Source organism: Fusarium fujikuroi, chromosome FFUJ_chr02, assembly GCF_900079805.1.
Source record: "Fusarium fujikuroi IMI 58289 draft genome, chromosome FFUJ_chr02".
NCBI lineage: Eukaryota > Fungi > Ascomycota > Sordariomycetes > Hypocreales > Nectriaceae > Fusarium > Fusarium fujikuroi.
In genome coordinates this window covers 2,802,283-2,828,210 of record NC_036623.1, presented here as the reverse complement: position 1 = coordinate 2,828,210, position 25,928 = coordinate 2,802,283, and the positions used below count along the sequence as shown (strand labels likewise).

Sequence of the window (25,928 nt, the reverse complement as noted above, 5' to 3'; positions counted from 1 at the left end):
GTATTGTTTGGATGACCTGACTATGTGTATGTCAAAAGTCCAAGTTGTTGATGTGGGAACAGAGCGGGGTTGAAGTTTTCACCCCGCGATCTGAGCCGCAGAAAAAGGGAAGAAGCAAGAAGCGATTGCCGTCAGAGAGGAAGAAGGCAACGATTCAAGTGACGATGGAAGAGAGACAGTTCCGGAGGAGAACCACTGTCACTCTTTATGCGTCCCTTTTGGCGAGAGAAGGTTTGGAGGAGAAGAAAGAGGGAGGGAAGAAAGGGAAGAGTTTTGAGCGGGGAGGAGTAAGGTAAGGTAGGTTTGGGCACCTCAAGATTCACTCGGCGAGAAGCCTACGGGCAGCAAGGTTGGACCACCCAGCCCACCACTTAGCGGAGGGCATCCCCACTAAAGCACGAAAGAAAAAAATTTGGACAGTGGGCTTTTCACAATTTTGGTGGGGCAGCAACCGCTCAAGAGGACCCCGCTACACAGTTGTTTTCTGCCACCCGCTGAAGGAATAGGCGCTCCAGGCCCTCATGGAGGGGTTGGGCTTGGTCACGATAGACCCATGAGTCCGCTAAAATTCTGTCTGCTGAGCGGGCATCATGTCCTCCCATCCATGTTCATTGACGGGAGCTTGAGATAATTACCCAGCTTAGCTCTCGGCTGCCAGGCAAGGTATGGATCAATTGCCACAGTCACGGCCGCACAAGATGGGAAATTGGGTTGATCGTAGAGGGCACCAACCCTGGCACGATAGGTAGGTTCTTTGCTCATGGGGACAAACAGGCTTAGTCACCACCGAAAACCCTGGAGCTTGCCCCTCCCCCTCCCTCCTCTTTCTCAAGAGCTCACTCACTCATGATGGATGGCAGGGGATTTATTTGCCTGTTTTCCAATCGTCTAACCGAATGATTCATCGTATAACTAGAATTTCTCTTGTTTACAGGTAACATACACTGCGACAGCTGTGCGATTACATGGGTGTCTTGTCAAATTGCATAAGCTCACGCAAAATATCACCCATGCTAACCAAAGTATGAGACAACCTGATGGAGGGGGATTTTCCGTGCGCCCAGCTTGAAACCGAGTCTCCCCTCCCGTCTACTACTCGAGTCGGTTACATACGAGTGATTGATTCCCTATGACGTGCATGCCCTGCACGTTACCACTGTAAGTCACTTTTACAGTGGCTTATAGTCTTCGGATACAGTACTTTCGTCACGAGAGACACCAACTCTGTGATTTATCACTTTCGGACCCTTTTTTTTTTGTTGGCATTTGTTGACTCTTGTTCGTTTCATCGCCGCAAAAGGTTACAAATATCCGAAGTGGGCTGTAGCTTGAGCTGAAGAGAAGGGAACCTAGGTATAGGTACGTAGCCTACCTAGAGAGAGCTCTAACGTTACGGCTCCCACACAATTCATCCCGTCCATACCTTTACGGGAAACCCCCTCTTCGCCCACTAATTTAGCAGGCACTGTACAACTCGCTGCCCTTAGGAATGTGTATTTTCTCGGTCGGGATTCACCGAGACGATACATGCGCAGTTGGCGGTTTGCCGTACCTTCGTCAATCATCGCCTCACATCCTCAGACCACCGTAAAAAAGCTGATTCCTCGTAAGAGCTTCTAGGTAAGCTCTCATTGGAGGATTTCCACAAGCTCTCTCGGGTGTGAGTCTGTTAGACCCGACCCGCCTTTGCAGCACAGAAGGCTAGACCGGAACCTGTAGGATCACCTGGTGATGCCGCAGTGAAGATCTGATATTACCAGATTTCCCCAAGAAAGAATCGGATCAGTATGTATCAAATGAATTTTACACCTTATCTATTTCATAAAGAAGACAAAAATAACGCAGTATTGTCGAAAATCATACGGCTACTACATTGTGCTTGGCATCAGGTTGACCATTGAATCTGTCTTTTCTTCTGCATGCATCGAATTTTCCATCCTTCCTGCGCCCTCAGAGATATTATTGATGATGTTCGACCGAAAAACGCGCAAATCTTCTTTTTAAGATGATGAAAGATACAAGCCGTACAAAATCTAAATGTGTCCAAATGTGTTATGTTTAATAAACTCAAACATGAACTTGATGAACCGAAACCTTTTCTAGCAATTGTCCAATGGCTCCCGTAACGCCTCGCTTGCTCATCATGCTGCTTACTATTACCGAGTGACTCACTCGCCGCCCAGTAATTCAATTATCATCCTTTGCCATCACCATGGCAGGTCTCAGGACGAGCCTAAGATGCGGGCGTATGCGTCCTCGACCTCGCCGGCCAACTCAAGAAGTGACACAATGACAATCTGATGTGTCAAGTTTGGTAATCGGTCGCGATGCAGGCCAATCCATTCCAGGGGCGGTGTTGCCTCGCCCATATCGCGAAGCTGCGGCGTCTCAATAATGGGGGGCTCCAGTGCCACATAGTCGTACTTCGACATTGGTACATCGATCTCTGCTGTGATCTTTTGCTGTTCTCCATCTGTCTCTTCCGCTCCTGGCACTCCTCTGATCTTGACTGCGGTAAGAGGTATCTCCTTGCCCCAGACTTGCTCGAGCGCCTTTGCATGGTTTGCAAACATCCCTCGGATGTAGCTCACACGCGAGAAATTCCAGCCGACTTCCACTTTTCCTTCGAATGCACTCTTGAAGATATAGCTAATCTCGTTCGACCTAGGCTTCTGCCATGTCTCCATCACTGCTGATACTTGGGGGACGTTGAGGATGGTGCCTCCTCTGGATCCTGTTGCACGTTGAACAACATCTTCAACGGAGATCTCGCTCAGAGTCTTTGGGGCCTCAACATTGCGAACTCCAGCCAGGCCGATCCGAAGCTGACCCAACATCATTCTCAGGATACTATGGATGCGTCTTTGCTCCATGCTGGCCGCAAAGCGAGCGTATGCATTGAGCGCCTCCACCTTGAACACTTGGTGGTCTGAAAACGTGCTGGGAAACACGCCCAGGTTTAGTGCCTTGAGTGTCACCACAACATCTGTGTCGAGAGATATAGGTGACTTTGAAAGTGTGTCCTCCTCCTTCAACTTCGGTGTTTGTTCGACTTGATGGATCGTGCTTCGAGATGTCGACATTGATCTCCTCTTCATAAACTTCTCAATCTCCTTCAGCGAGCCCTGGAAGCTCTCTTTCCTTTCTTGGACAAGTTTCTGTACGGCCTGCCACAGTGCAATGCCCTGAGCCGCCGAAGTTGTTGTTCCGAAGACTTGAACAGAGTCACCGTCAAAAATCGCGACCAATCTATCTCCACTTCCGTCCAGGCTCTCACGAACATTGTACATGAGGAACTCCAGAGATGTGATGTCAGCAACCAAGAAAGCTTGGTAATCAAAGGCTGCTTTAACCCGGAATGCGTTGAAGCTTATAGAAGCTTGAATCATGGGCGTCTCGTTCAGGGCTTCTTCTCGTTTTGGCCATTGAATGGAAGTGCGCAAGCGGAAATCTTGTAGAGCCACAAAGCCGCTCAAGCGTCCAGTACAGTCAACTCCGATCTTGTCAAAACCGAGACATAGGTTTTGTTCCCAATCGGACGTTTTTTTAGACGATACCCAGAACTTCTTGATTGCAAAGGCGGATTTACCAATGGCCTGTCCAAGATCGATGGTGACGTCTAAGGCTGCGATCGAAATGGTTGCGGTCCAGGGGAATGCAGCGGTTGCTGCGACCTGCTGATATCGTTGCACAAGATGTCCACTCTGGGATGTCTCGGGGCTCATCTTTGCCACAGGTGCTGCAGTGGCAGAGCGTAACTCGCTCGGGTACCAGATCTCACGGAACAGCAAGAAGTCCTGTGCTTGTTTGGCGTTGATGGACACAGCCATGGGACTCACATTGATGATGGCAGATACTCCGCTGGTTCCGCTTACATGCTTACTGTTCATGAATGATAGTGTAATGGAATCAAGCTCGAAGCTTGCGGTGGATTCGCGTGAGTACACATGCTGCACCGAAGCATGCAGTTTCGTAAAGTCTCCTGAAATGGCAAAGAAGTTTCCCTGCTCGAGAGACCTGACTGTGTTGACTGTAAAGTAAATATTGTCGAAGCAAGCTGTGGCGGCAACACGAGCTATGGGTTGACAGCTCAGCGAAAATTCTTGTCGGCAAATTCTCAGGCCCAGGTTGAGCTTGAGGCGACCCAGAACAGCACTTGGGTCCGCAGTGATGATATTATCAGCGTCTCCAGACTTGTTAGGGGGCTGTTTGGACTCTGCTTGTTCGCTGGGCTGTTCAGTTTCCTCGTCATCCTTGACAACCTGCTTCACGCTTGACAACATGTCCATAACTAGTGGCACAACCGAAGGGTACAGAATGTTGCTCGAGGCGTCAACCTTGATCTCTCCGTACAGAGACGGGTCGTCTTGGGCGTCGTCACGATATTCAATCTTCCAGGCTAAACCAGGACTGCGCAGGACTGTTCCACTCCCAGAATCGTCAGTATTAAATTGGCCGTATTTTCCTACGGGCGAAGGGCGTCCCAGAGTCTTGGCCGAATTGTCCAACGATCTTTTACTGGCGATGTAGACAACCGCACCGGCGAAATCTGCGTCAATGAGAAGGCTTTCTAACCTCTTATTGCCGAAGATGCTACGTTGTGGCTGCCGCTTGGGTGCTTCGTCTGGCTTCTTCTCATTTGTGACTGCAGTGTTCCACTGTGTCGACGCTTGTGCGACATTGTTCAACGAGAGCGTAATCGATTCAGCCAAGTGGGCAGCCGGAACAATGAAGGCGGATGTCAGGCGGAGATCGAGAGATTCGCCAACAGCCTGAAACGCCATTCGCCGTGCAGAAGCAGTCGACATGTAGGCGATGTTGAAGGTCACTACAGGTAGTAATGCTGAGTGAAGTGACCGAATTGTCAGGTCTTGGCCCAGGGGCACCATCTGAATCTGGAAGTTCTCAATCGAGAGACGTGCTGATCGCCTGGTTCTTGTACCGAATTCGAAGAGTTTGACTGATAGGACAAGATCCTCCTTAGAACTTGACTCGTCATCAACATTATCCGCAACGCTCCACCGGACACGAATGTTTCTGAGTTCGAACTGGTATTGCACTGATGCAAGAACTGAGTCGATGATATCGACCTCTTCTGGCTCATCGTCTCCGGTAATAGTGATCTTGGGCTTTGACTGCCTCAGCTTCCTCAGGTAATCCAATTCCCGAGAAGTATCAAGGTCTTTAATCTTCTCACCCATGTAGCCAAGGACGTCGACGACGGTCGAAATGGTTTCCGGGGCCAAATTGCACTCGAAATCGTCACTTGTGAAGTTAAACGCCCAGTCCTCTTTGCCATCGTCGCTCAGGGTTGAGCTTGCGGAAACTTCTACACCAACGCCAAGATTTCCGCAAGATCTCATGGAGTCTTCGGGGCCTCTGCGGATGTCAAGGCCGATGTGACTTAAATTGAGATTGATCTCTGGGTATTTGAGTATAGGGCCGTGTGCTTCATGCCGATTTGAGGCATGCAGATGTGCTCTGTTTAACGAAAACAGTACTTGAGCCATTGGCTCAACCTCTGATTTTAGGGAGGTCTTGGCAAAAACCTGAAGGCCGGCCAGAGTCAGGTGGACATTATATACGATCCTAAGGCTATGATGCTCTGGTTCAACAGATTCGGGCACCAGCTTAGGAACCTCGCCATCATCGGTGCCAAAAATCTCGGCAATGCGATCCTGGATAATCTTGGTTTGCTGCTGTAATTCTTGGACAGCACTCGATATTTGAGGTCTGTTCAGGGCTGTCAGAAGACTGTAAACCGCAGAGGCATCCAGTTGAACTATCTCCAGAGATGAGAGGACATTGATTTGATGCTCTGTCTGGCCCATATGGCTCATAATACGACCATTTGTTGGGGGAATCTGGAGGAGCGAAATACTGCGAGGTTTGTTTCTGACATTGATCTGCATCTCATGGTAGTTCTCCTTGATATCAAAGTCGAAAATAATCTCCTTTCCGAAATTTGCTGCCGCTGCCGCTCGTGCTACAGTTCCCGTGATCTTATAGGTGAGAGATTGGAGAAAGGGAATGGTAATGTTGTACTCGTCCAAGAACATGGCAAGATTGAACTTGACGCTTGAAAGGCGATCCACGATCTTCTTCTGTGCGCCCATTGGCTTAGGCTTCGACAAGCTAGCAAGCTGGTTCTTCAGGCCATACACTGTCTGTATCTCATCTCCTAAAAGACGATCAAGCACCTCCATAAGTCCAATAGGGTCCTCTTTGACTGCAAATGTCAAGTTTCGGCTTCCAGCGCTGGCCTTGATTGTGTGGCTTGATGTGTTGTCGGTCTTTTGAAGTTCATGGGACACAAAGATGCTTGGATTCTTCAGCTGCATCATAGCCAGGGAATGTGAGTTGCTATGAATTGATGAAGTGATGGCATTGCAATTGAGCATCAAACTCATGGCACTAGAGGCACTGGGGCTGGACTGATGGAGCAAAGACATTTTTAATCCATGGCTCAACGTCCTGGCCTTGAGATTAATGGTCTCTAATTCGATTGCGCCTTTTGTCACCTCCACGACAACATGGACAGGAGGCCAAGCAGCAGGATCAGGTTTGGCTGGGCGCTTGGGTTTCGGCATAATTGGTGTTGGTTGGACTTGGCTTTGGCTCTTGCTGTATAGTTGTACCACTTCTTCAGCTAATTCACAAAGTTCCCAATTCAAGTTGATGCCCGCTTCGGCGCAGGATATGTTCAAAGTTGTGAAAGGGGCTCCAGGGGCTTCGTTGGCAACTGCAGCTTCATGCATTTGCTGATCAATTCTCGCAGCCAGATCAATGAACCCGATCTTATTCTGCTTTGGCCCAGGATCAAGGACGAGCTGAAGCTCAGCAAGCCTACAAGCACCGAGAAGAGGAAGTCGGTCACCTTGTCCCATGTCTGCCTCCCTGAGTTGTCCAAAAATGTTGGTAAGGATAATGGCACTTGGTAAGTCCTGCATGTCCCAGCCACGCCATTTCTCCAACACAGTTAGCACATAATTTGCCGCATCTTCCGGTATGTCGGGAGTAGCGTGGAAGCATTTCTCGATTATTTCAGATTTGCAGTGGGAGTCCATGGTGGTCCAGATCTGACGAAGTCGCATTGCGAGTTTCCAAGAGTCAGACGTACGAAGATGATCATCTGCAGATCGCAGTACCGCAGAAGGTCGGACAAGAAAAGAGGGATCGTTGGTTGACTTGCCCTGGTCAAGAAGCAGATACGTGAAAAGCTTGTGCCGGCTTTCATGTTTCGTCATCGTTTCAGAGAAAATATGTCCAAGATCGGAAGCAATGAGTGAAGTGCGATGAATGAGAGATGCTAGGTATTCGATCTTGCCCGAGGCAGTACTCCCAACCACTGATCCAATATCTGCGTCAATGAAGCGAACATCTTTTTCGCCTATGGACACAACTACATCCTCGATTTGTGCCATGACTGCAGGCTGTGGTTCTTGGAAGGATGAGCTACGTTCAGATGCAGATACCTCTGCAGATCCCAAGCGCAGTTGGAGCGATGTTCTCGAGTGCCGTGTCTCATCCCTGAAGGGGTCTTCCCAGGTGTTGGTCAATCGCGTAATCAAAGCCACCTTCGAGATTAAGAGGTCGTATTGATCTTGCTCCTCCTGTGAAAAGCCGGAAGAATCCTCTGTCGTAGAACTGAGAAGCCGAAATGAAGCGTTCGGTATCCGAACCATCAGGTCCTTGATTTGGCCTTTCGTTTCTCGTTCCTTCTGCCGATCAAAGATCTTAGTCATGGCATCAACTTGAAAAGTATCTAATAAGGTTTCTGGCTCGTTTGGCTGTAGAGCATCAAGGAGTGATGCAGCATGACGCAAGGCCGATGGATTAACGAAAGCTGACATGCCAGATGGGAATTCGACAATTACACTGAGATAAGTGTGATCTTCACCTAGACCGTTGGGATCGATACCATCCAACCCTATGCTCATCGTGTCAAATCCGTCGTCGTCATCGCCTTCCTCAGTGCTCGGGAAAGGCAATTCATGCGTGCTTGGTCTCAAACCATGCAACGGAAATTGAGGCGAAACATATTGGCTTGAGAAGGCGACTGAAGAGTGTGCAACATCGTCTTTCGCGACATGATCGTTAGCTGAGCGATGTGAGCCAAACGAGCCTCTAGCTCTTAGAGATCGTCGGTTGTCCGTTGACGAAGACCTAACCGCCAGAAAATCGTCCTGTTTAGATCTGGACCGAGCTCTATATTGACTATGTGCAAGCACAACGCTTCCATTGCTAGATTCGGCGAGAGATAGGAATGAGGACTTATGAGTCAGCCCTCGAGAATGCCGTGAGGCTATAGTCCTCCGCGAACTATCGTCTCTCTCACCCTCGAGGGACACAGCTGGATGAGGAGGGGGAGGTGCACATTGAGCTGGAGGGTCAATCGCCTCCGGGACGAATTCGTCCAGATAGTCCGGCAAGAGGAGAAATTCAGCTCGATGTGTGCGCTGGTCCTCTCTCTGAACCAACTCCTGCTGGGTCCTTCTTTCTTCGCTGAATTTGAATTTACGTCCAATGACGGCAAGGCGAATGGTCGTTCGGAAGTGGGCATCTGTTTCCACAGGATGGTGGTATCTAGATTTTTGTCTTCCCGCTGACTCTGCATTGAGACATGAGATTTGAATGTTTGGTACGATAATATCTGCACGCTTAGAATAATGAGATCTGGCCCAGTCGTTGAAGCAGACATCGATAGCATCAGTTGACACTAAGAAAGCAGCTTCATCGACATGCAACCAAACTTGAATAGACTCCACAGCAGCTCGAGCAAATGTTATATCATAGAAGACAAGTGACGAGTATGGCACAAGGGCGTTCTCCACATCATCGAAGCAAAAGGCAAGGGACTTGCCACCCTTCGCTACTGCAACTAGGAATTCAGACGTACACTCTCCGGTAATCCCACCGACATTGACATCCCAGTTGCAGACATATGCTGGTTCAGACGGCGGTAGTCCAAAGAGCTTATGTCCGAATAGTTGAACGCCATCAATGAAGAGTTGGGTGTTGGATGATGACATGCCAGGGGAGTCCAGAGTGCCTTCGCTACATCCGAGCGCAAGACTGATAGGACTAACCTCGACTTCGACTTCCATGAAATAATTGGTGAAGCGCAAATCGACAGAGACGCTAGCCAGCTCCCCCTCTATGTAGCGGTCAGCAGAATAGAGGTTCGTTGGTAGCATGACCTTGAGGTCCTCAATCCTGACACCTAGAACGACATCCATGTCGTTGGACTTTTTGGGGGGAGGTTGTGTTACAGCTTCCGCGTCAGGATTCTTTTTCTTCATCTGAAGCTGATTCTGGTATTCGTCTAGAGTTCGGAAATGAACAAATTCTCCAAAGTAGTTATCTTTCAAGAGTATGACGTATCGGATCAGAAACCCATACAAGTACACATATGGTGACTGGCCGCGTACATTGAGAATAAGGGTGTCTGTGTTTGCTGACGATGTCGTGGCATTGTAGTTGTAACTTCCATCCACCGCAAGGCCTTCAATGTGGCCCAGTTGCTTCGAAGAAAGGAACGCGGCCTGTGTGTTCCATTGAGGGACTTGAAGCGCCATGTCCAACTGATCAGCACGGACATCAAAGGGAATGGCATTCTTGCTTGGCCGGAAGGATTCGGCTGGGATGCAAGACTCGGCAGTCAAGCAAGGGCTCGAAAGGATAAGATAAGTGTTATCTTCAATGACCGTTGCTTTGTCGATGATGTTGGCTTCGTTAACGTTGAGATAGAGCTGCAACGAGTTCAAGGTTAGATTGAGATGATATTTGAAGGGCACAAAAACAAGATAGTCGGCAGGCGGGCCAGCTGTCCAGTCATCAACCAGATCTGTAAGTAGGAAGATATGGTCTCTCAGCATGAAAAGCTCCATCTTCGAGCTGTTAATGTTAAAGTGCCAGTTCCTAAGCGAATTCCACGCTAGGGGGTTTGAGAGGTCACAGGATATAATCTGAGCACCAGATCGCCACAAGAGATCATGGTTTACACTGCTCCATAGCTCAGAACTTGGCAAGTCAACATCGAGTTTTGTGGTATAGCCTGTTGGACTAGCCAGCATATCCATGTTGAACTTGACTGAGGAATTCGTGGGGAGCTTCACTTCCAACCATCCTGCAGGCCGAATTTCCGTTGCGTCTGTTTTGCTGTTCTTCTTGGTCCGGTTCCTCTGCTTTCGTTTGGTTGGAGGTTTGGCATGCCGCACGGGTGGTTCTTTGCCACGCCAGCGCCAATTCTTGGACTCTTCTCTAATGGGGACTCGCAGCGTGACTGCGTCATCCATTTCGATGTAGAGTTGGAACGTTGTAGCAACTCTCCAATCCCCTGGTTTTAGCGGTTTCGCAGGCACGGCATCTTTACATAGTGATGGGAAAAAGAAGCGCTGCAAGTCTGCTCTCTGGCGATCTGCCCAGGGGCCATAGTTCATTGTGCCTCCTTTGATCGAAAAGTTCATGCCCCAAGCAGGGGGCACGTCTCCGTTGATGCTGAATGGGAAGGTTTTTACGCCTCCATGGCGACTCTGATCAGGTACTTTTCCAACAGCATCCCAGAATACTGTCAATACAGCCTCAGGGCTGTCAAGAATCGTCGTCACAGCTGCGTACTCTACGGATGCCCAACGAGCTCTATCATCTCGGTCGCGATCATCGAGGTAGCGGGTCAGTCCTTGCCATTGATTTGCCCCTGGCACTTGTGAAGTAGCGGTAGTCATGGCTGTCCGTGAGTCCGTTGAGAAGGATTCCACTGACCGGCGCCAGTACGGAACTAAATTCCGCAGCGAATTAACGGCTTTTCGGCGATGGTGGCGGAAGAAAGATCGTTTAGATAATGCCTCCTGAGTCTGGGTATTGTCGCGGTCTCGGGTCGCCCGAGTGACCTGATCTTCTTTGAAGTCCTCGTTCTCCTTGATTTCGATGACTGGGTGTTGAAATTGAACTTTGAAGGTTTGTCGATATGGATCAGGTGTAGTTGTCTCCGAAGCATCTACTTCCACGTCTAAAGAATCCGCTTTGGCGATAAGGATGGCTTTCGTGTTTTCATTGCCTATGACCGCAGCCGCTTTCTGGCACCGAACATGCACAGGGAACAGTCGAAGCATGAATGGAAGCTCCGGTTCATCATCCCTGGTCTGTTCATCATCCTCGCCGCTTCCAAAGCCCGTGGTCGTACGTCGGAATATGCTCTTGGCTCGTTCGCTGAACTCCTGCTTCATATCCATCTCCTTTTCATTGCCAGCCACAGACCCACCCTCCTTCTTGTTGCTTCGGGATCGTGTAGTAGTCTCGTCCTTCTCCGATATTCCGCTTGAACGAGCTTCCGGGTCGTAGGTCTGGGTAAGACCTGCAAGTATACCATCATAGGCTGGGCTACGATTATACACAAACCATTCCAATCCAGTCAGGTCTACCTGGATACGACAAGGAAGCTCCGGGTTCTTGACATCGCTTGTAGGCGCAGCATTGCCGGAGGAGAGCTTCGATCGTCGAGTATCAATTATGTCCGCGTCTCGAACTCGTCGTAGCCAGTACCGCCATGTTATGTAGCCATGCTGGATCATAAACGTCTCGTTCTCGCCATGGTATCGCAAACCTGTAAAGAAGACTCGACCACCAAGAAGGGATATCTGTATAGCCTTGACATCTATGTAGACTCGATAGTGGTGCCATGTATAAGCTCGGAGGGCGTAGGACACGATCGACGCGAAGAGTCGATTGAAGTATAGGACAAAGAAGATCGCCAGGAAACAGCACAAGGCCATAAAAATAAGGAATTTACTATTGTACGTGAGCAGTAGTTTAACGGGTTCTTTAGTGATTGGAATCATACTAGTTGAACTGGGGATTTCCTTCCGCGGCCCGAGCTACAACAATCGCATTGTTGAGGCCATGCATGGTGATATTCATGTTGAATATACTCGAAGAAGCTCACGGGGCTCCACTAAAGGATCGGGAGATGAGTCGCATTATACAATTAGGTTTCATTAATTTGTTGTTACAGAGCTCAGGTGTTTTTGTAAAAGTCTGTAAGTGAGTCAGCCATAGCAAGTTTGGCTTGCTAGGGGATGTTGGAGTCGGTCAAAACCTATGGGCTGTCAGCTCACAATGAAAGAAACCAATTCGCGACAGGACATGACCACCACGGCAGCACGGTTGTTGAAGTAAGCTACCGGCCACTGCCCCTGTCACTCAGCGGATGCAGGGTAGTGGAGCCACTGGACATCGCTTGGCTTCAGTGGTCACACTGGAGATTCTAGCGTCCAGCTCCCCAAAGTGTTTAGCGTCCACTTCATCCCGTCCCGCAATTGCATCAGTGGACAGACAAGCTGCCATCTTATAAGTACCACGGCTCAGGATGAGGCTGGCTGCACCACATTCATTTTATGGCGCCAACCTGGAGTGAGATTGCGATCATTTTCCTTCGTTTTGAATCTTCTTTACAGCTTGACTAACTACTAATTCCACAAGATCCTCAGTCACTAGAGCAAATAGACTATTTCTGCTAATTACGAAAGCTTGGTCGGCTAGTCTCAATATGGATCTTCAATGTCGGGCAGGCATGCGGGCGCATGAACGATAAGCCGCCGCCCGGAGCTATCCATCATTCCTCAGACACTGTTACGTACCACACTCAAGGCAGCAAATACATCATCTGCCCCAACATCCAAGCTTCAACTGTGACTACCTAGTACATGGCCAAGCAACACACGGCTCCTACGAAAGCTTGAAAGCGTGGCCATCGACAGGTGTCAAGTATCCTCGATACATTTTTATACACCGTCTCTTGTTACGTATTGTCAGCGACATCTATAGTTCACCGAAACACTTTTCGAAGACCAGCCGTCATGTGTTAGGACAATCCGGACGTTGCCCTTTCTCATATCAGACCCGCCGAACTACAACATTCGGGTAGAAATGCAAGAATACGTCGAGATCATGGCGGATGGCGGTACTGGCCAGAAGCTCACCTATGCCACAACCGTGGTCGCGGGCATTGCTTCTGTGGTTGCGACAATACTCTCTGTTATGTATGGCCTCGTCGCGTCACCCATGATGATGCACATAGCTAACCTGAGCCTCTAGCTCGATAATGTTGCAGGCTAAAAACTACCGTAAACCCTTACTACAAAGATACGTCGTTAGAATCCTTCTCATGGTTCCTATATACTCGATAGCATCATGGACTAGCATGGTCTCTTTGAAAGCTGCTGCATTTCTTGATCCGGTCCGCGATATCTACGAAGCCTTCACAATATACACCTTCTTTCAGCTCCTCATCAATTACCTTGGTGGTGAGCGATCTCTCATCATTATGACACATGGTCGAGCTCCAGTCCACCACCTCTGGCCCCTCAACCACGTACTTCCCAAGGTTGACATCTCGGATCCCCACACGTTTTTGTCTATCAAGCGCGGTATTCTTCAGTATGCCTGGCTCAAGCCTATTCTTGCCCTATCTGCTATCATCATGAAAGCGACCGGTACATATCAAGAGGGTTATATTGGTCTGAGCTCGGGATACCTTTGGAGTGGCATCATTTACAACATCAGTGTCACCGTCAGTTTATATGCGCTTGGTCTCTTCTGGGTCTGCATGAATCATGACTTGAAGCCGTTCAGGCCTGTGCCCAAGTTCCTGTGTATTAAGCTCATCATCTTTGCTTCTTACTGGCAGGGGTTTTTCCTGTCAATTCTAGTTTTCTTGGGTGCAATCCCTGATAATGTTGAGGGTTACACCTCCGACAACTTGGCAGCAGCTATCCAGGACGCTCTTATTTGCGTGGAGATGCCTATCTTTGCTGTTGCCCACTGGTACGCTTTCTCATGGCACGACTTTGCTGATAACAGCATTCTATCCGCGCGCATGCCCTTGCGCCATGCTTTCAAAGATGCTTTTGGAGTGAGGGATCTTATCGAAGACTCCAAATTGACCTTCCGGGGAGATACATACGGATACAGAATCTTTGATTCTGGTGACAAGGTCATGGCTCATGAAGACTCCAAGTCTCGTCTTGCAAGACTCAAAGAAGGTATGCGATACGAGCGTGGTGGAAAGGGGAAATACTGGCTTCCAAAGCCTGGAGAGGTAAATTCAACGACGCCTCTTCTCCGCGGGAATGGAGAATCAAGCGACAACAGACCCGATCAGATCAACGAAAACATACACGGTACCTTCGAGGAACCCGAGATTGATGCTGATGAGGATCGCCTGTACGAGCAAGCTCGCCAATTGGAATACGGCGATTGGAATGTAAGCATGACTGGTCACCATGCAATTATGCCGCTAATATGAGACAGTATCCAGTCATTACCGCCAGTGAACCGCTGAGAGAACGATACCGTTCTCCTGGCAGCTTTGGTACGAGGTCTTCAGCTTATGCGAGCCCGTCCGTAAGGTCGCCGGCAACAGAGTACCCTCCCGCAACAAACAAAGGGAAGCAAAGGAGTCGAGGACATGGACGTGAGTCCCAAACCCAACTCGAGCCTCAACCTGAAGCTGTTGTTCCCATCAAGAAGAAAAAGAAACCAAGGAAAGTTGTCAAGCATGCCGAACCAGACCCAGGCGAACTGGGCCTGAACAAGGGCCCTCCCACTCCTGCAGAAACCGCCCAAGTTGGTGGGCAGGATGGGCACGAGAGTCCCAAAAATGAAGAATCTAGATCCTGGAGCGACGATCGAAATCAGCAAGAAACCCATACAGCGTCCAATTACCAATCCGATTATGGGATAGACCAAGACGAATTCCGCAACGTTTGGGGTAGGGATGAAGAAACTAGATAAAGGGCTGCTTTTTATATCAAATACCCCGTATGTCCGCCTGGGTTGTATAAAACTTGAGAGCTTAGCATGGAGTTATGGCTGTCAGTATACGTTGCTTTCATATCTGCTCTATTAGTAGCACGGCGTCGCATCTTTCCTGGTACTGGCGAAACATGAAACGTTGTTTGAATAACAACACACTTTGCTTTTTGACACCTCGATCCATGGTTCTACGTAACGTTACACCTCACCCAGTCTTGACTCGTTAGCCGTAACTCAAGCCCACGTCAAACTGAATACCTCCGCTCCATGTCGCGAGATACCAACTTCAGTCTTGCTGTCCGCGCTCTTGATGCTAGTGGGGATCTTGTCGCTCTTGCGCTCTAGGATAATCTTCTTACCAGAGGTCTCGGGTAGCTTGTAAAAGCGACGTCCGTTACGACTGAGGAAGTTCTCGAGTATCTCTTGTGTCACATCAGCTTCCGAGATAACGCCACGGTCGATAGCTTCCTCTAGACCAAGGAGCACAAGTTGCACGACGTAGGGCTGAGTGAAAACGCCAGCAGGTGCCTTACCCTGCTCAGCAGAGGTCTTGGACTGCAGGGGATGAGGAGCGCTGTCGCTACCGCTATCGGAGAATTAGTACCCAACAAGGACTTAGCTTCAACTTGAGCCCGAGACTTACAAAAAGAACTTGGAGTTGCCACTGACAATAGCCTTGATCAGGGCATCTCTGTCGGTTGGTTTCTTAGGAATGGGTTTGCAGAAGGCGAAAGGATCGCAACAGGCCTCGTGAGAAGTGAGGTAGAGGTGATGAGCGGTGATGGTAGCTATGAAAATGGTCAGGGCTGAGCATCATCCGCATCGGTTACTTGACACCATACCGCCTACAGTTGGGCCACAGGCCTTCACAGCCTCCACAGCAGCGGAGGTGGTGCAGTGCTCAAGCTGGAACGGGTGTTAACCATCACCATTCTGATCGTGGGGGTGGCAGACGTACAACGATACGTAGCTGAGGAAATCGGTCATGCAGCTGCTTTAGGGTTGGGAGGAAAGCCTCCTCGAGGGTTGTGTCGGCCGGCGCAAGAGACTCGAGGACTTCTCCGTGTATGTTCAGGACTAGCACAGAACAGCGGTCAGTTCGGCCTAGTATAGGATTTCCTAGGGTTCTAACCAATTCCGTGCTTTTCCATTGCTGCAAAAGTATCATAGAAGGCTGTAATATCCGACACACCACTCTCAGAGTTGGTGGTTACACCTACAAGGGTGGTGTAAGTGGTTACAGTTATAGAACTGGGCAGGATCACGTACCCTGAGGGTACAACTTGACACCGGTTACACCGGCCTCGGCAGCTTTGGCTATCACTTCAGGAGTGACTGAAGGGTGAAGCTCATACGAGTTAGGGACTGGTAGTATAGGGTGGGTTGAAGCTCACATAGAGTGACATGAGGAAGTTGACATCTTGGGTGATGGCCGTGAGCTTAGCCTTGTACTCGAGAACCTACAGGTATCACAGTCAGGATCGATCTTGCAGAAGTCTACTAAGGCCGTTTTATGAAGACGTACCTGCTCGACGGCAGTAAGAGGAGGCAACTATTCGTGGCATGGGTCAGCTGTCATGTATACAAACCATTGGATAATTATGTATTTTGAACAGCATCACTACAAGAGACGACATACGAGATTAGGCATACTGTTATATTATATTAGCTTTTAATATCAAATCTGTTATAGTCCAGAGTCCATACACGAAGGCCGTATCGACTCCTCCTTGGCGAACCGTTGGAACAACCAAGTCCATCATATCGCCCTGACGTAAATGGACATGCATGTCAGCCGCAGCCGGCAGTTCGAGACGCTGAATGTTCTTCATCTTGAGAGTATCCTGTCAGTGGCAATTGAAAACTTGGTATACCCGTAGACGACAACGCCTGATAGTAGATGATAGCTGAAGCGCGGGGTTCACTTTTTTTTTTTTTTTCGATGTCCCGCGGTCTCAGAGAACGACTAAGAATGCTACACCAGGTTTCGGAAACTTTCTACCAATCAGACAAGCTCTCGACTGGACCGGACAAACCACAAATCCGCGTCTACAGGCGGTGTGAGAAATTTGTCGGTCTGTCAAGGCAGAATCGCAGCAACGGCACAATTCTATCATCAAATCCCAGCCCTACGTTATCAATCCTGCAGCGATTCTGAAGCCCCTTGGACTTACAGCACTGGCCTCTGGTGGAAACGGCGTATCAGACGCCTTGACGGTTCAGGTTGCGGGCGACGCGCTTGCAACGACGCCCCAGAGCGCGCAATGGGCCGCAAGCCCAATCCCCTCATTCTCGAGTACTTCGTCCGGGGACCTAAGCTCAACGACAACAGTAACCGATATCCGCATACGTGCAAGCAATGCGGTGAGAACTTTCCAAAGGGAAGGATCGATAGTTTGACAACGCACATCACCAAGAAATGTCCTGCCATCTCCGAGTCAGATCGTATGCGAGCATGCCTCGAACTTCATGGTATCACCAATGCACGAGCACCTGTCGATCGACCACCCCCTGAAGCGCAGCCGAACGGACAGCCAGCCGATGTCCCAAACCTCCCCCAAGGGTGGAGCGCCCTCGAGACACTCGCCGAAGCCTCACGACAGGTTGATTTGAACGAGAACAATCGTGCTCAGAGTGTACAGGCAGGCGTGGTTGACCCCGCTGACCCCGCCAACGCCCAGCATGTTCCAGATCGCTTCGAGCTTCACGAACAATTCACTCTAGACAACCCTCCCGTGAGCTACGAGAACCGGTCGCAGCAGGGCAACAGAGGTAATGGCCCCTTGGAGCCTGACTTACAAGGCGCCCTTCTCACAACAAATGTGTTAGGTGCAATTCAGCAACCCCTCCCAGGAACCGAGTTATCACCCGAGGAACGACTTCAAGCATTGCTTCCTAATAGCGTTGCTTCCCCAGACGTCTCGAACATATCGGTCGCCGTTGCTGCTACAGCCAGGCTAAACCCGTCGCTTCTAGACCCCCAGCTCGTTCACGAGACTGGTACCTCGACTACACCGCCGTCTATGGACATTCCGACCCCGATAGAAGCCTCTCCCAGTGCCGTAACAGCTCCCGACAGTGGAATTTCGCAACCATGGGGCGAAATGACATACTTGGCGACTGCCTCGCCTGTTCCTTTACTTCACGAGCATCCACCGACACCTATCCAGATGAGCAGGGGTGGTGTTCGGATGGACACAAGCGATGGTCAACTTAATGGGAGACCTCGACACGCGCGATCTCGCTTTACTGCTGCGCGGCGAAAGGAGGTGCAGGAAGTTCGCAAAATAGGTGCATGCATTAGGTGCAGAATCCTTCGAAAGAATTGCGGCAAAGGAACACCATGTGACACGTGCAGGAAGGTTCTCGCACCGAGGGTGTGGAGGACTGGTTGTGTGCGAACGAGGCTCCAGGAGCAGCTTGATTTGTACTCGGCGGGTGTCCAGGTTGTCCTGTCCCAAAATCGCATCAACCTCTTGAAGAACCAGCTGAATATGACCCATGATGGTACCATGATAGAGGTTTCGCACTTTCCTGAAACTGGCAAGGTCATACTCCTCGAAGCTTTGGTTGCACTGCTAGAGCCTAGCGAGTCGCTAGCAGAATCCAGAGGCAGCAAGGATTCATTCTTCCAGGTTATTATGATCGACCAGGACAAGGAAGATGTTCCTGGCAAGGTTGAGGCCTATATGCGTGATGTCTTTCAGCTTTTTATCGACCGAGAGCCCTCCAAGTTCATGCGTGTCACTCTGAGTCTTGCTCTTCAGCAATTGCAAGAGTCAGAGGATGATCTACTTCGAAAGTCCTTAGAGCTATGGGGTTTGGTGGAGAGTATCGATCGCGAGAGGCAGTGGAACGTTATTGAAAGACCAGCCGATAAGAATGAAGAGCCCAGGCGCATCCAAGAAGCCAAAAGCGAGAACGATGCTGACATCTATACGACGCTTTGCATGCAGCTGAACGCGGCAGCTGAGAGAAAGGCCAACAACACTTCAAAGGCACTGCTCAGCGGAATGCATCGCGTACTCCAGGACAGCAAGGTCAAGGTGAACTTCAAGATGTATCTAACGGCTGTCATCTTCCTCAACTGTCTTGAGAAATCTACTTGGGCCTTCAAAGCTTGGGAGCAAGATCATCTCCGCCCTGGGTGGCCCCTAGAACGAGACCCGGGTGTCTTCACACAGCAGGGAGGTAATCTAGCAGGGCTGCTGAAGATGCTTTTGGCAATCCGCAAAGCCCTGCCACAAACACTCCGCAGTGACACAGGCAAGTTGATCACCTCGGAACAAGATCCTGTTATAGGAACTTACTTCCAAAGCATCGATTTGGACTGTGAGTACCATTCGTTCTAATCCGTTTGTAATAGCCGGCTAACCACTGTAACAGACGATACGATCCTTGCCCGCCAAGATGGCTCCCCCTTCTCCCCAGCAGACTCTCGATCCCTCGAGATGATTCTCTGCTCTCACCTTCTCATTACGAACACTCCCTGAGCGATTCTTCACAGGCCGATGCTTATGACACTTGCAACCGTTGCTCACGGAGTATATCATCATAAATCATGCACGGGGGAAGACGTATTTGATTTGAACCGTTTAATGGCTAATGACTGGACGGAAAAGAATATGAATTTTGATACCACACGATATATACTATACCTATGTATGACTAGGCACGGTGCCTTTGGGCCCCATGCGTTATGAGAGAGAGCAGGAAAAGTCAACGAAAACAAAATAGAAATCAGGGGCTGTGGTTCAACTTTGGCGTTCACGGTATAGAAAAAAAAACCAAGAAACAATATACCTCGGGGTTTCTTTGATGCAATTTTCAGCGATGGGACCGGGCTTACAGAAGTGAAGGAAGTTGATCGTGATTCACTTCGCTTATGCTCTAGTACTACGTGTTCTTAAATACACAGACCTCTTCGCCGAGCGCACTCTAACCCGTAGAGTCCATGGTTGTTGTGTAACTATCATCCTCCCGCTCTTGGTTGCTTGATATGCCGGAAATATGCGGATCCAGAGCCTTCTAGGTTGAGATACCGGACAGTCCGCTATTATTCCTGCTGGGGCCGTGGCCTGGCCTTTTTGGCTTCTTGAAGCAAGCAAATTCATTTTTGCTCGCTTCTCTAAGACGTTTGAGAACGTTGCGCATTTCGGACAGTTCGCCTTGGAGACGTGCGCGGGCCTCGTTGTCCGTACGGGCATCAAGCTCTTGATAGATCTGGCTCTGAAGCTCCGAAGCACGCTCCGAAGTGTAGTGGCTGAGGGTCTGAGCGACGAATTCTACGTCGAGGGTTGCTTGCATGAGTGCCTCTAGAGTATATCGCGGCCGACGTCTGAAGGCTTCCAGGAGCTGGGTGGACGTCTGTTCGAGTAAGAAGGACAAAACTTCGACCGTAAGAGCCGGCGCAGTAGTAGAAACCTGGGAATGAACAAGTACGAGAGTAAGAAGCGCCTCGTACACATATGGTTTAGCTGCCTGGGTACGTTGCCCTTGGCCAGGAGCCCAGTCAGGGGCTGAGATGCCTGATTGAATGACATCGCGAAGCCTTTCGATTGACTGTTTCGTGTAGGACTGGAAAAGTCGTTCATGGATCTGTCCAAGAACTTCGCGAATCTTTTTGGACTCATCAGTCAACTTTACAGAGAAGGCATTCTCGAACTGCAAGTTGAGACTTGGCACTACTTGTGACCGCAATGATGACAAGTTACTCAAGGTCATGAGCATGCGAATGTTCTAAATAGAATTGTCAGTACAGTGAAGTCGTTCGAAGTAGTAGTAGAAGGCGTACCCTATCCCCTGAGTCCAATGCCCCTTTGCCCGCCATGCTCGGCGCTGCAGCCAATGCAAGGGATCTCTCGCTATCTATTAACCAGTCGTCCTCCGTCTTCTTCAAAGAGCGCTCGGCGTTTTCGACCATGCCGCTCAATGCCTTGTACAGAGTGGTAACATACTGGCTGCGGACCATCATGAGAAGTTTGGTCGGAGGTGGCAAGACAATATCTCCCGAGCCTGACCTGGACATGGCATCGGGGATGTAGAGTATTTTCTGCATGCCTGATAGGACTGCTCCTTCGAAGGCAGCGAAGCTGGCTGGCATTCGTGTCACGTCCCCCATCTCAACCGAGCGCTGCCAGTCCTCAACATACTTAATATTCTCGGCATCTCTGTTCCAGGCTGCGCACAACGCTGTCACGCATCGCTCTCGGGAACCTCCAACAAGACTCCGGAGGCGATCAATTACCTGGCCTTCTCCGGACTCAATTGGCTCAATGCACGCCAAATCACCAGCTCCAGCGCCAACTAAAGTCAGCATCTTCGACAGGTAGTGAACGCCGCTGATGGAATTAGACCACGGAGGCCAGAATGCCAGCTTTTCCCAGACTTCACCCCTCTTGGGCGACGGAGGAGGCATGTTGTTTGGATCGAAATTGAAGCGAGGATCTCTGGGAGACGACAATGCGGCAGATCCGGGCGTCGTCGGGGCTGGCGTACTGGGTACTGGTGAGAATAGCAGTGATACATCTTCGGGAGGCATATCCACGAAGAATGAATAAGCATGTTCTCGGAGCAAGTCCACTAGTTCCACAGCTCCTTTTCGTAACTCGTCAACGCTCTGCGGTGAGAGTTCATGGTGATGCCGAGACTCGCCCCGATATCCAACGGGGAGGGCAGCTTGAGCAGACCCATTAATGAACCCCTGCACTGTCTGCCAGAACTCTATCACCTCACCCAGAATACCTTCACTTGACAGGAGACTGTTCAGGAATGATAACATCTTCTCCCAGAGCTCAATTACTTCAGGCGAGTCGAATGTCAAAGGCTTATCCTCAATCACCGGGCGTCCTAGGGATCGAAGATGTGCGGCGATAATATTGGGGTTCGGTTTATCGTTACTGGCCAGCCGGCGACGAAGCACCTCGATCTCAACTTTTGAGCGGTCTGCTGTCGATTGAATTTTACCCTTCAAATGGTCGTATCGACTCAAAAGCCACACCCAGATGGGGTTGTCATCGGCGCCAAGCTCAAGTAGCAATCCGATGAGTTCCATATGTTGGTCTTGAATACGGCCAGTTGTGCCATCCGTCCTGGATGCGGTGTGAAGAGTAACCAGCCTCTTCCAGATGTCGCGTTTGAAGGCGCGTATCTGCTGGTCAACATCATACCACATGCGTCCCGCTATCAACAACTGGTAAAGTTGGGGCTCTGTCGGTGTCTCGTCCCCTATTTCCTCTGTCAATCGCCGAGCTTCGTCTGCAATTTTTCTTGCCCTGCTGAACTCGTCGACTAATGATTCATAATCCTTGCGTTTGATGCTGTCTGCTATCGACGTGCTCAGCTCAACGTAGTCCTTGAATCTTGTCAGATGATTTGAAACGGTTTTGAGGTTTTCCTCCTTCTCTCTTCCTCCTAAAGCAGGTCCCCATACGTCCTCAGCCTTTGCAGAAACCTCCAGTAGAGGGGCCTTTATTCCCAGCACACCGTACTCGCTCTCTTTTGTCAGTGCATTCTTTTTACGCGTGTCAATATTGGGAGATGTCAGGGGATTGTTGATTCCTAACCCAGCACCACCCGCCACACTATTTCGATAACTGCGACGCTGGGCTGCATTGGAGTGCGCATTATTGGCGTCAGGTGGTTCCATTCCGCGGTATTTCATCTCCTTATAGACATTATCTATTGTTGCTTTGGCTTTGACGAATCTTTCGAAGTTGGTCTCGACGAGGACCTTGAGGGACGCTGACTTTTGATCGATGGATTGTGATAGAACGTCGAGACCAGTAAGGAGACTCCGAGTGTCGGCAGTAGCATGCATCTGGGAGAGGAAGAGAGCTGGCGAAAATGTTGTTGAAGAGAGTAGGAATCGATTGCCTGGTTTAGCCACATGCCGTCAATCTATTATATCCGTGAATCGCACAGTCATGGCATGGGAGCATACGTAGTCGGTGGTCATCTTGGAGGGGCAGACCAAGATGCTTCAGTGTTCTGACGACGCTATCAGTAGTCCCTAGCGGATCTGGCTCGTCTTTTTGAACAATATTTCCAACACCTCCTTGATCGTCTTCTCTGGGAATGTTGCTCCGTCGTTGGCTCACGGCTCTCTCGAGCGCCTGATAACGTGACTGTCTTCGTTTTATAGCAGCATTTTTCTCGCCTTCATCATCATCGTCCAAGTCTTCCAGGTCCTTCTCAGCTGGCCATTCTGTAGGGTACAGAGTAGGTATCTGGTAAAAATCGAGGATCGTACGCTCGGTATCGGCCATGGCGATTCTGATGATGGTCTTGAGTTAGAACTTAGGGGTGCCGTCGCATACTCGACAGGGTCGGACTGTGTTGCGCCGGGTCGGCGCAGTTATCTTTGCGAACTATTCTCTAGTCGAGAGAGAAAATCCAATAACGAGTGTCACACGCGGAATGTTGCAGTACGGGTCTATTATATCACAGGTGATGTTGCTGTGAATAAGTGCTTGGAGATCTAGTGCTATGATGCTAGAAGCTACCTGACTTAGTAGGCACTCCAGCAGCCCAAGGTGTATGTGGCTGGGCAACAGCCAGGTAATGAATGAATGGTGGGTTAGCTATCCGTACCTTAGTTATAATTGGGCTGTGGGATTCAGGTGTGGCAGTCCAGGTGTGGCGTCGCATATTGCTGTGACTTGTAAACATTTGGACACTAGTACCTAAAAGGGTATGAAACTCATGATAAATGAGCATCATGTAAAATTATAGCGAGGCATAAAAGGAATTTACCCTTGGACTAGAAGTACGCATTGTCATGAGAGCGATATGAGAGTGACAAATTTTTAATTTTGACTATATTGTTACCAATGTTATATCACATAGCTCAGGCATTATCCTGCACTGGTTCTCATCTCATACACTGTTTTTGTTGGTCCTCATTATCAAGAGCAACTCCGTAACTTGATCATTTCGTCGTGCCTGATTCTAGGTCTGGTATACTCAACAAGTACACTACCCTTAAAAAAAGAAAATCGCGTATAAACCCTCGGGTGAGGAGGCAGGTATCTAAACTGAAGGATGTATATTTACAGCCTGGAGATGATGGCAGCGGCGTACTCGTTGGTCTTGGCCTTGCCGCCAAGATCACCAGTGAGGGCCTTGCCTTCGGCAAGAGTATCGAAGATAGCGGTCTCAATGCGGGAAGCGTGATCGGTGAGACCCATGTGTCGCAGCATCATGATGGAACTGAGGAGGAGGGCAGTAGGGTTGGCAAGGTTCTTGCCAGCAATGTCGGGAGCGGAGCCGTGGACAGCCTCGAAGATGGAGCACTCATCACCAATATTTCCGGAGGGGGTAAGACCAAGGCCACCGATGAGACCGGCGCACATATCGGACAGAATGTCACCGTAGAGGTTGGGCATGACAAGGACCTTGTCGTTGTAAGGAGTAGGGTCAGTGACCATCTTGAGGCAGCTGTTGTCGAGGAGCTCAGCGTCGAACTCAATACCGGGGAAGTCCTTGGCAACCTCCTGGGCGACCTTGAGGAAGAGACCATCTGAGAGCTTCATGATAGTAGCCTTGTGGACGACGCGGACCTTCTTACGGCCAATGGACTCGGCGTGCTGGAAGGCGAATCGCAGGACACGCTCGGAAGCCTCACGGGTGATAAGCTTGATGCTCTGAACGACGCCATCGACGACAACATGCTCAATGCCAGAGTATTCACCCTCGGTGTTCTCTCGGATCAGAACGGTATCGACGTTGTCATAGGGGGTCTCGTAGCCAGCGACGGATCGGCAGGGTCGCAAGTTAGCGAAGAGGTTGAATGTTCGTCGGAGAGTAAGGTTCAGGGAGACATGTCCCTTGCCAACGGGGGTCTGGAGAGACATGTTAGCCGGTGGGTCATCAGAAAGACACAGACTGTGACAGATTTGCGTCCATGGTGACGTACAGCGAGGGGACCCTTGAGGGCGATCTTGTTCTTCTGAATGTTCTCAATGGCAGCATCGGGGATGGCAGTCTTGCCGTCCTTGATGATGGGGGTGACGTCGACAGGCTCCCAAGCAATGGGGGTCTTGAGGATGTTTTGTCAGTATAATTGGTTTTTCTCTTCGGTGCGACTTTTACCGGTGGGCGAGTTGCCGTGACGAACCTTGGCGGCGGCGAAGATGTCCTTGACGGACTGAGAGATCTCGGGGCCGATACCGTCACCCTCGATCAAGCTAACCAGGAAGTTGCCCTGCGCGATAAGTTAGCAAAACATCTCTTCAATTGACTGAAGCCAGGCATTGTGTTGAGCGAGACTGAGTTATTTTATCTCAGCACCTTGCTCGGCCCAGCCGACTGCTGGGATAATCCAACAGGTGTTCTATGAGGGACCCCTCAAGGAGCAAGAAAACTTGAGACCTGAGAGGAGAATGCTAAAATGAACTTGGCAAAGAGCCTCCTAAGCTTAGGCTAGTTGCCTAAACATTTTCATCACTTGTGATAGGGGTCCCAAGTTTTCTTGCCTTGGGAGCGCAAAACGTACATTGGCATCCTTGGTACCGTTGTATTTAGCAACTCGTTCGCCAGAGGTCGAGTAGCATCGGTTCTGTAGAGAGTGTGTCAGTGAATGCCCTTGATGCGCCCAAATCGCATGTTTAAATAAGTTCGGGGTAGTTTTGGTTTGGAGTAGTTTTGGTGGTGATCTCATACGTAGAAGATGGCGGCGCGGGGGGTAGCAGCGCGCAGGGCTTGCCTGGAGGCGGGAGTTCGGAGAGCTCGAATGGCCAGCATCATGAAGAGGAGGGAGACTAGCTTAGTAGGTAGGCACGGCTTGAGAAAGAAGAGACAATGTAAGGCGAGGATTGGAAGAGAGGACCGTGACAGAAGATCAAGAAATAGAAAAGAGGGAAGTTTATAAGTTAACTCAGGTCAAATGGAAGAAAACAACCTGCCCAACCTAGGGGAGGAAAGAAAACTCAGGACCTTGACCCTGAACGACAAAATTTACTTGGGTAAATCTAGCCTGAGCTTAGGTCGCTCTTTGCCAAGTTTATTTTGGCATCCTTATTTAAAGCCTCGAGTTTTCTTGCCCACACACCCCAAACCAGGCCAAATCCGAATGGCCAATGCTGCTTTCATGACAGTACGGAGTATAGCCATGG

The 25,928-nt window shown here is 49.8% G+C and overlaps 6 protein-coding genes; 2 read left to right on the top strand and 4 right to left on the bottom strand.

The window, feature by feature from the left end:
- Window positions 1-2,222: 2,222 nt before the first annotated feature.
- On the bottom strand, window positions 2,223-11,919 carry FFUJ_04444 (related to CSF1 protein; the record flags this gene model as incomplete). XM_023572270.1 has 2 exons in its annotated part: window positions 2,223-11,790; window positions 11,843-11,919. The coding sequence occupies 2 exons, from the start codon at window positions 11,917-11,919 to the stop codon at window positions 2,223-2,225; spliced, it is 9,645 nt and encodes a 3,214-aa protein (XP_023426424.1).
- A 1,029-nt stretch (window positions 11,920-12,948) lies between these two features.
- FFUJ_04445 (uncharacterized protein) lies at window positions 12,949-14,793 on the top strand (the record flags this gene model as incomplete). XM_023572269.1 has 3 exons in its annotated part: window positions 12,949-13,040; window positions 13,096-14,263; window positions 14,311-14,793. The coding sequence occupies 3 exons, from the start codon at window positions 12,949-12,951 to the stop codon at window positions 14,791-14,793; spliced, it is 1,743 nt and encodes a 580-aa protein (XP_023426423.1).
- A 255-nt stretch (window positions 14,794-15,048) lies between these two features.
- Window positions 15,049-16,646, bottom strand: FFUJ_04446 (related to dihydroorotase URA4; the record flags this gene model as incomplete). XM_023572268.1 has 10 exons in its annotated part: window positions 15,049-15,400; window positions 15,458-15,602; window positions 15,657-15,720; window positions 15,773-15,891; window positions 15,947-16,030; window positions 16,084-16,162; window positions 16,209-16,274; window positions 16,340-16,366; window positions 16,454-16,466; window positions 16,522-16,646. The coding sequence occupies 10 exons, from the start codon at window positions 16,644-16,646 to the stop codon at window positions 15,049-15,051; spliced, it is 1,074 nt and encodes a 357-aa protein (XP_023427174.1).
- Window positions 16,647-17,078: 432 nt separating this feature from the next.
- FFUJ_04447 (uncharacterized protein) lies at window positions 17,079-19,307 on the top strand (the record flags this gene model as incomplete). XM_023572267.1 has 2 exons in its annotated part: window positions 17,079-19,146; window positions 19,201-19,307. 2 exons carry the CDS (start codon window positions 17,079-17,081, stop codon window positions 19,305-19,307), a joined length of 2,175 nt encoding a protein of 724 aa, XP_023426422.1.
- Window positions 19,308-19,842: 535 nt separating this feature from the next.
- FFUJ_04448 (related to SEC5 protein) lies at window positions 19,843-23,081 on the bottom strand (the record flags this gene model as incomplete). XM_023572266.1 has 3 exons in its annotated part: window positions 19,843-20,553; window positions 20,609-22,689; window positions 22,757-23,081. The coding sequence occupies 3 exons, from the start codon at window positions 23,079-23,081 to the stop codon at window positions 19,843-19,845; spliced, it is 3,117 nt and encodes a 1,038-aa protein (XP_023426421.1).
- Window positions 23,082-23,864: 783 nt separating this feature from the next.
- On the bottom strand, window positions 23,865-25,557 carry FFUJ_04449 (probable isocitrate dehydrogenase (NAD); the record flags this gene model as incomplete). XM_023572265.1 has 5 exons in its annotated part: window positions 23,865-24,656; window positions 24,731-24,853; window positions 24,932-25,018; window positions 25,310-25,372; window positions 25,477-25,557. 5 exons carry the CDS (start codon window positions 25,555-25,557, stop codon window positions 23,865-23,867), a joined length of 1,146 nt encoding a protein of 381 aa, XP_023426420.1.
- Window positions 25,558-25,928: the final 371 nt, after the last annotated feature.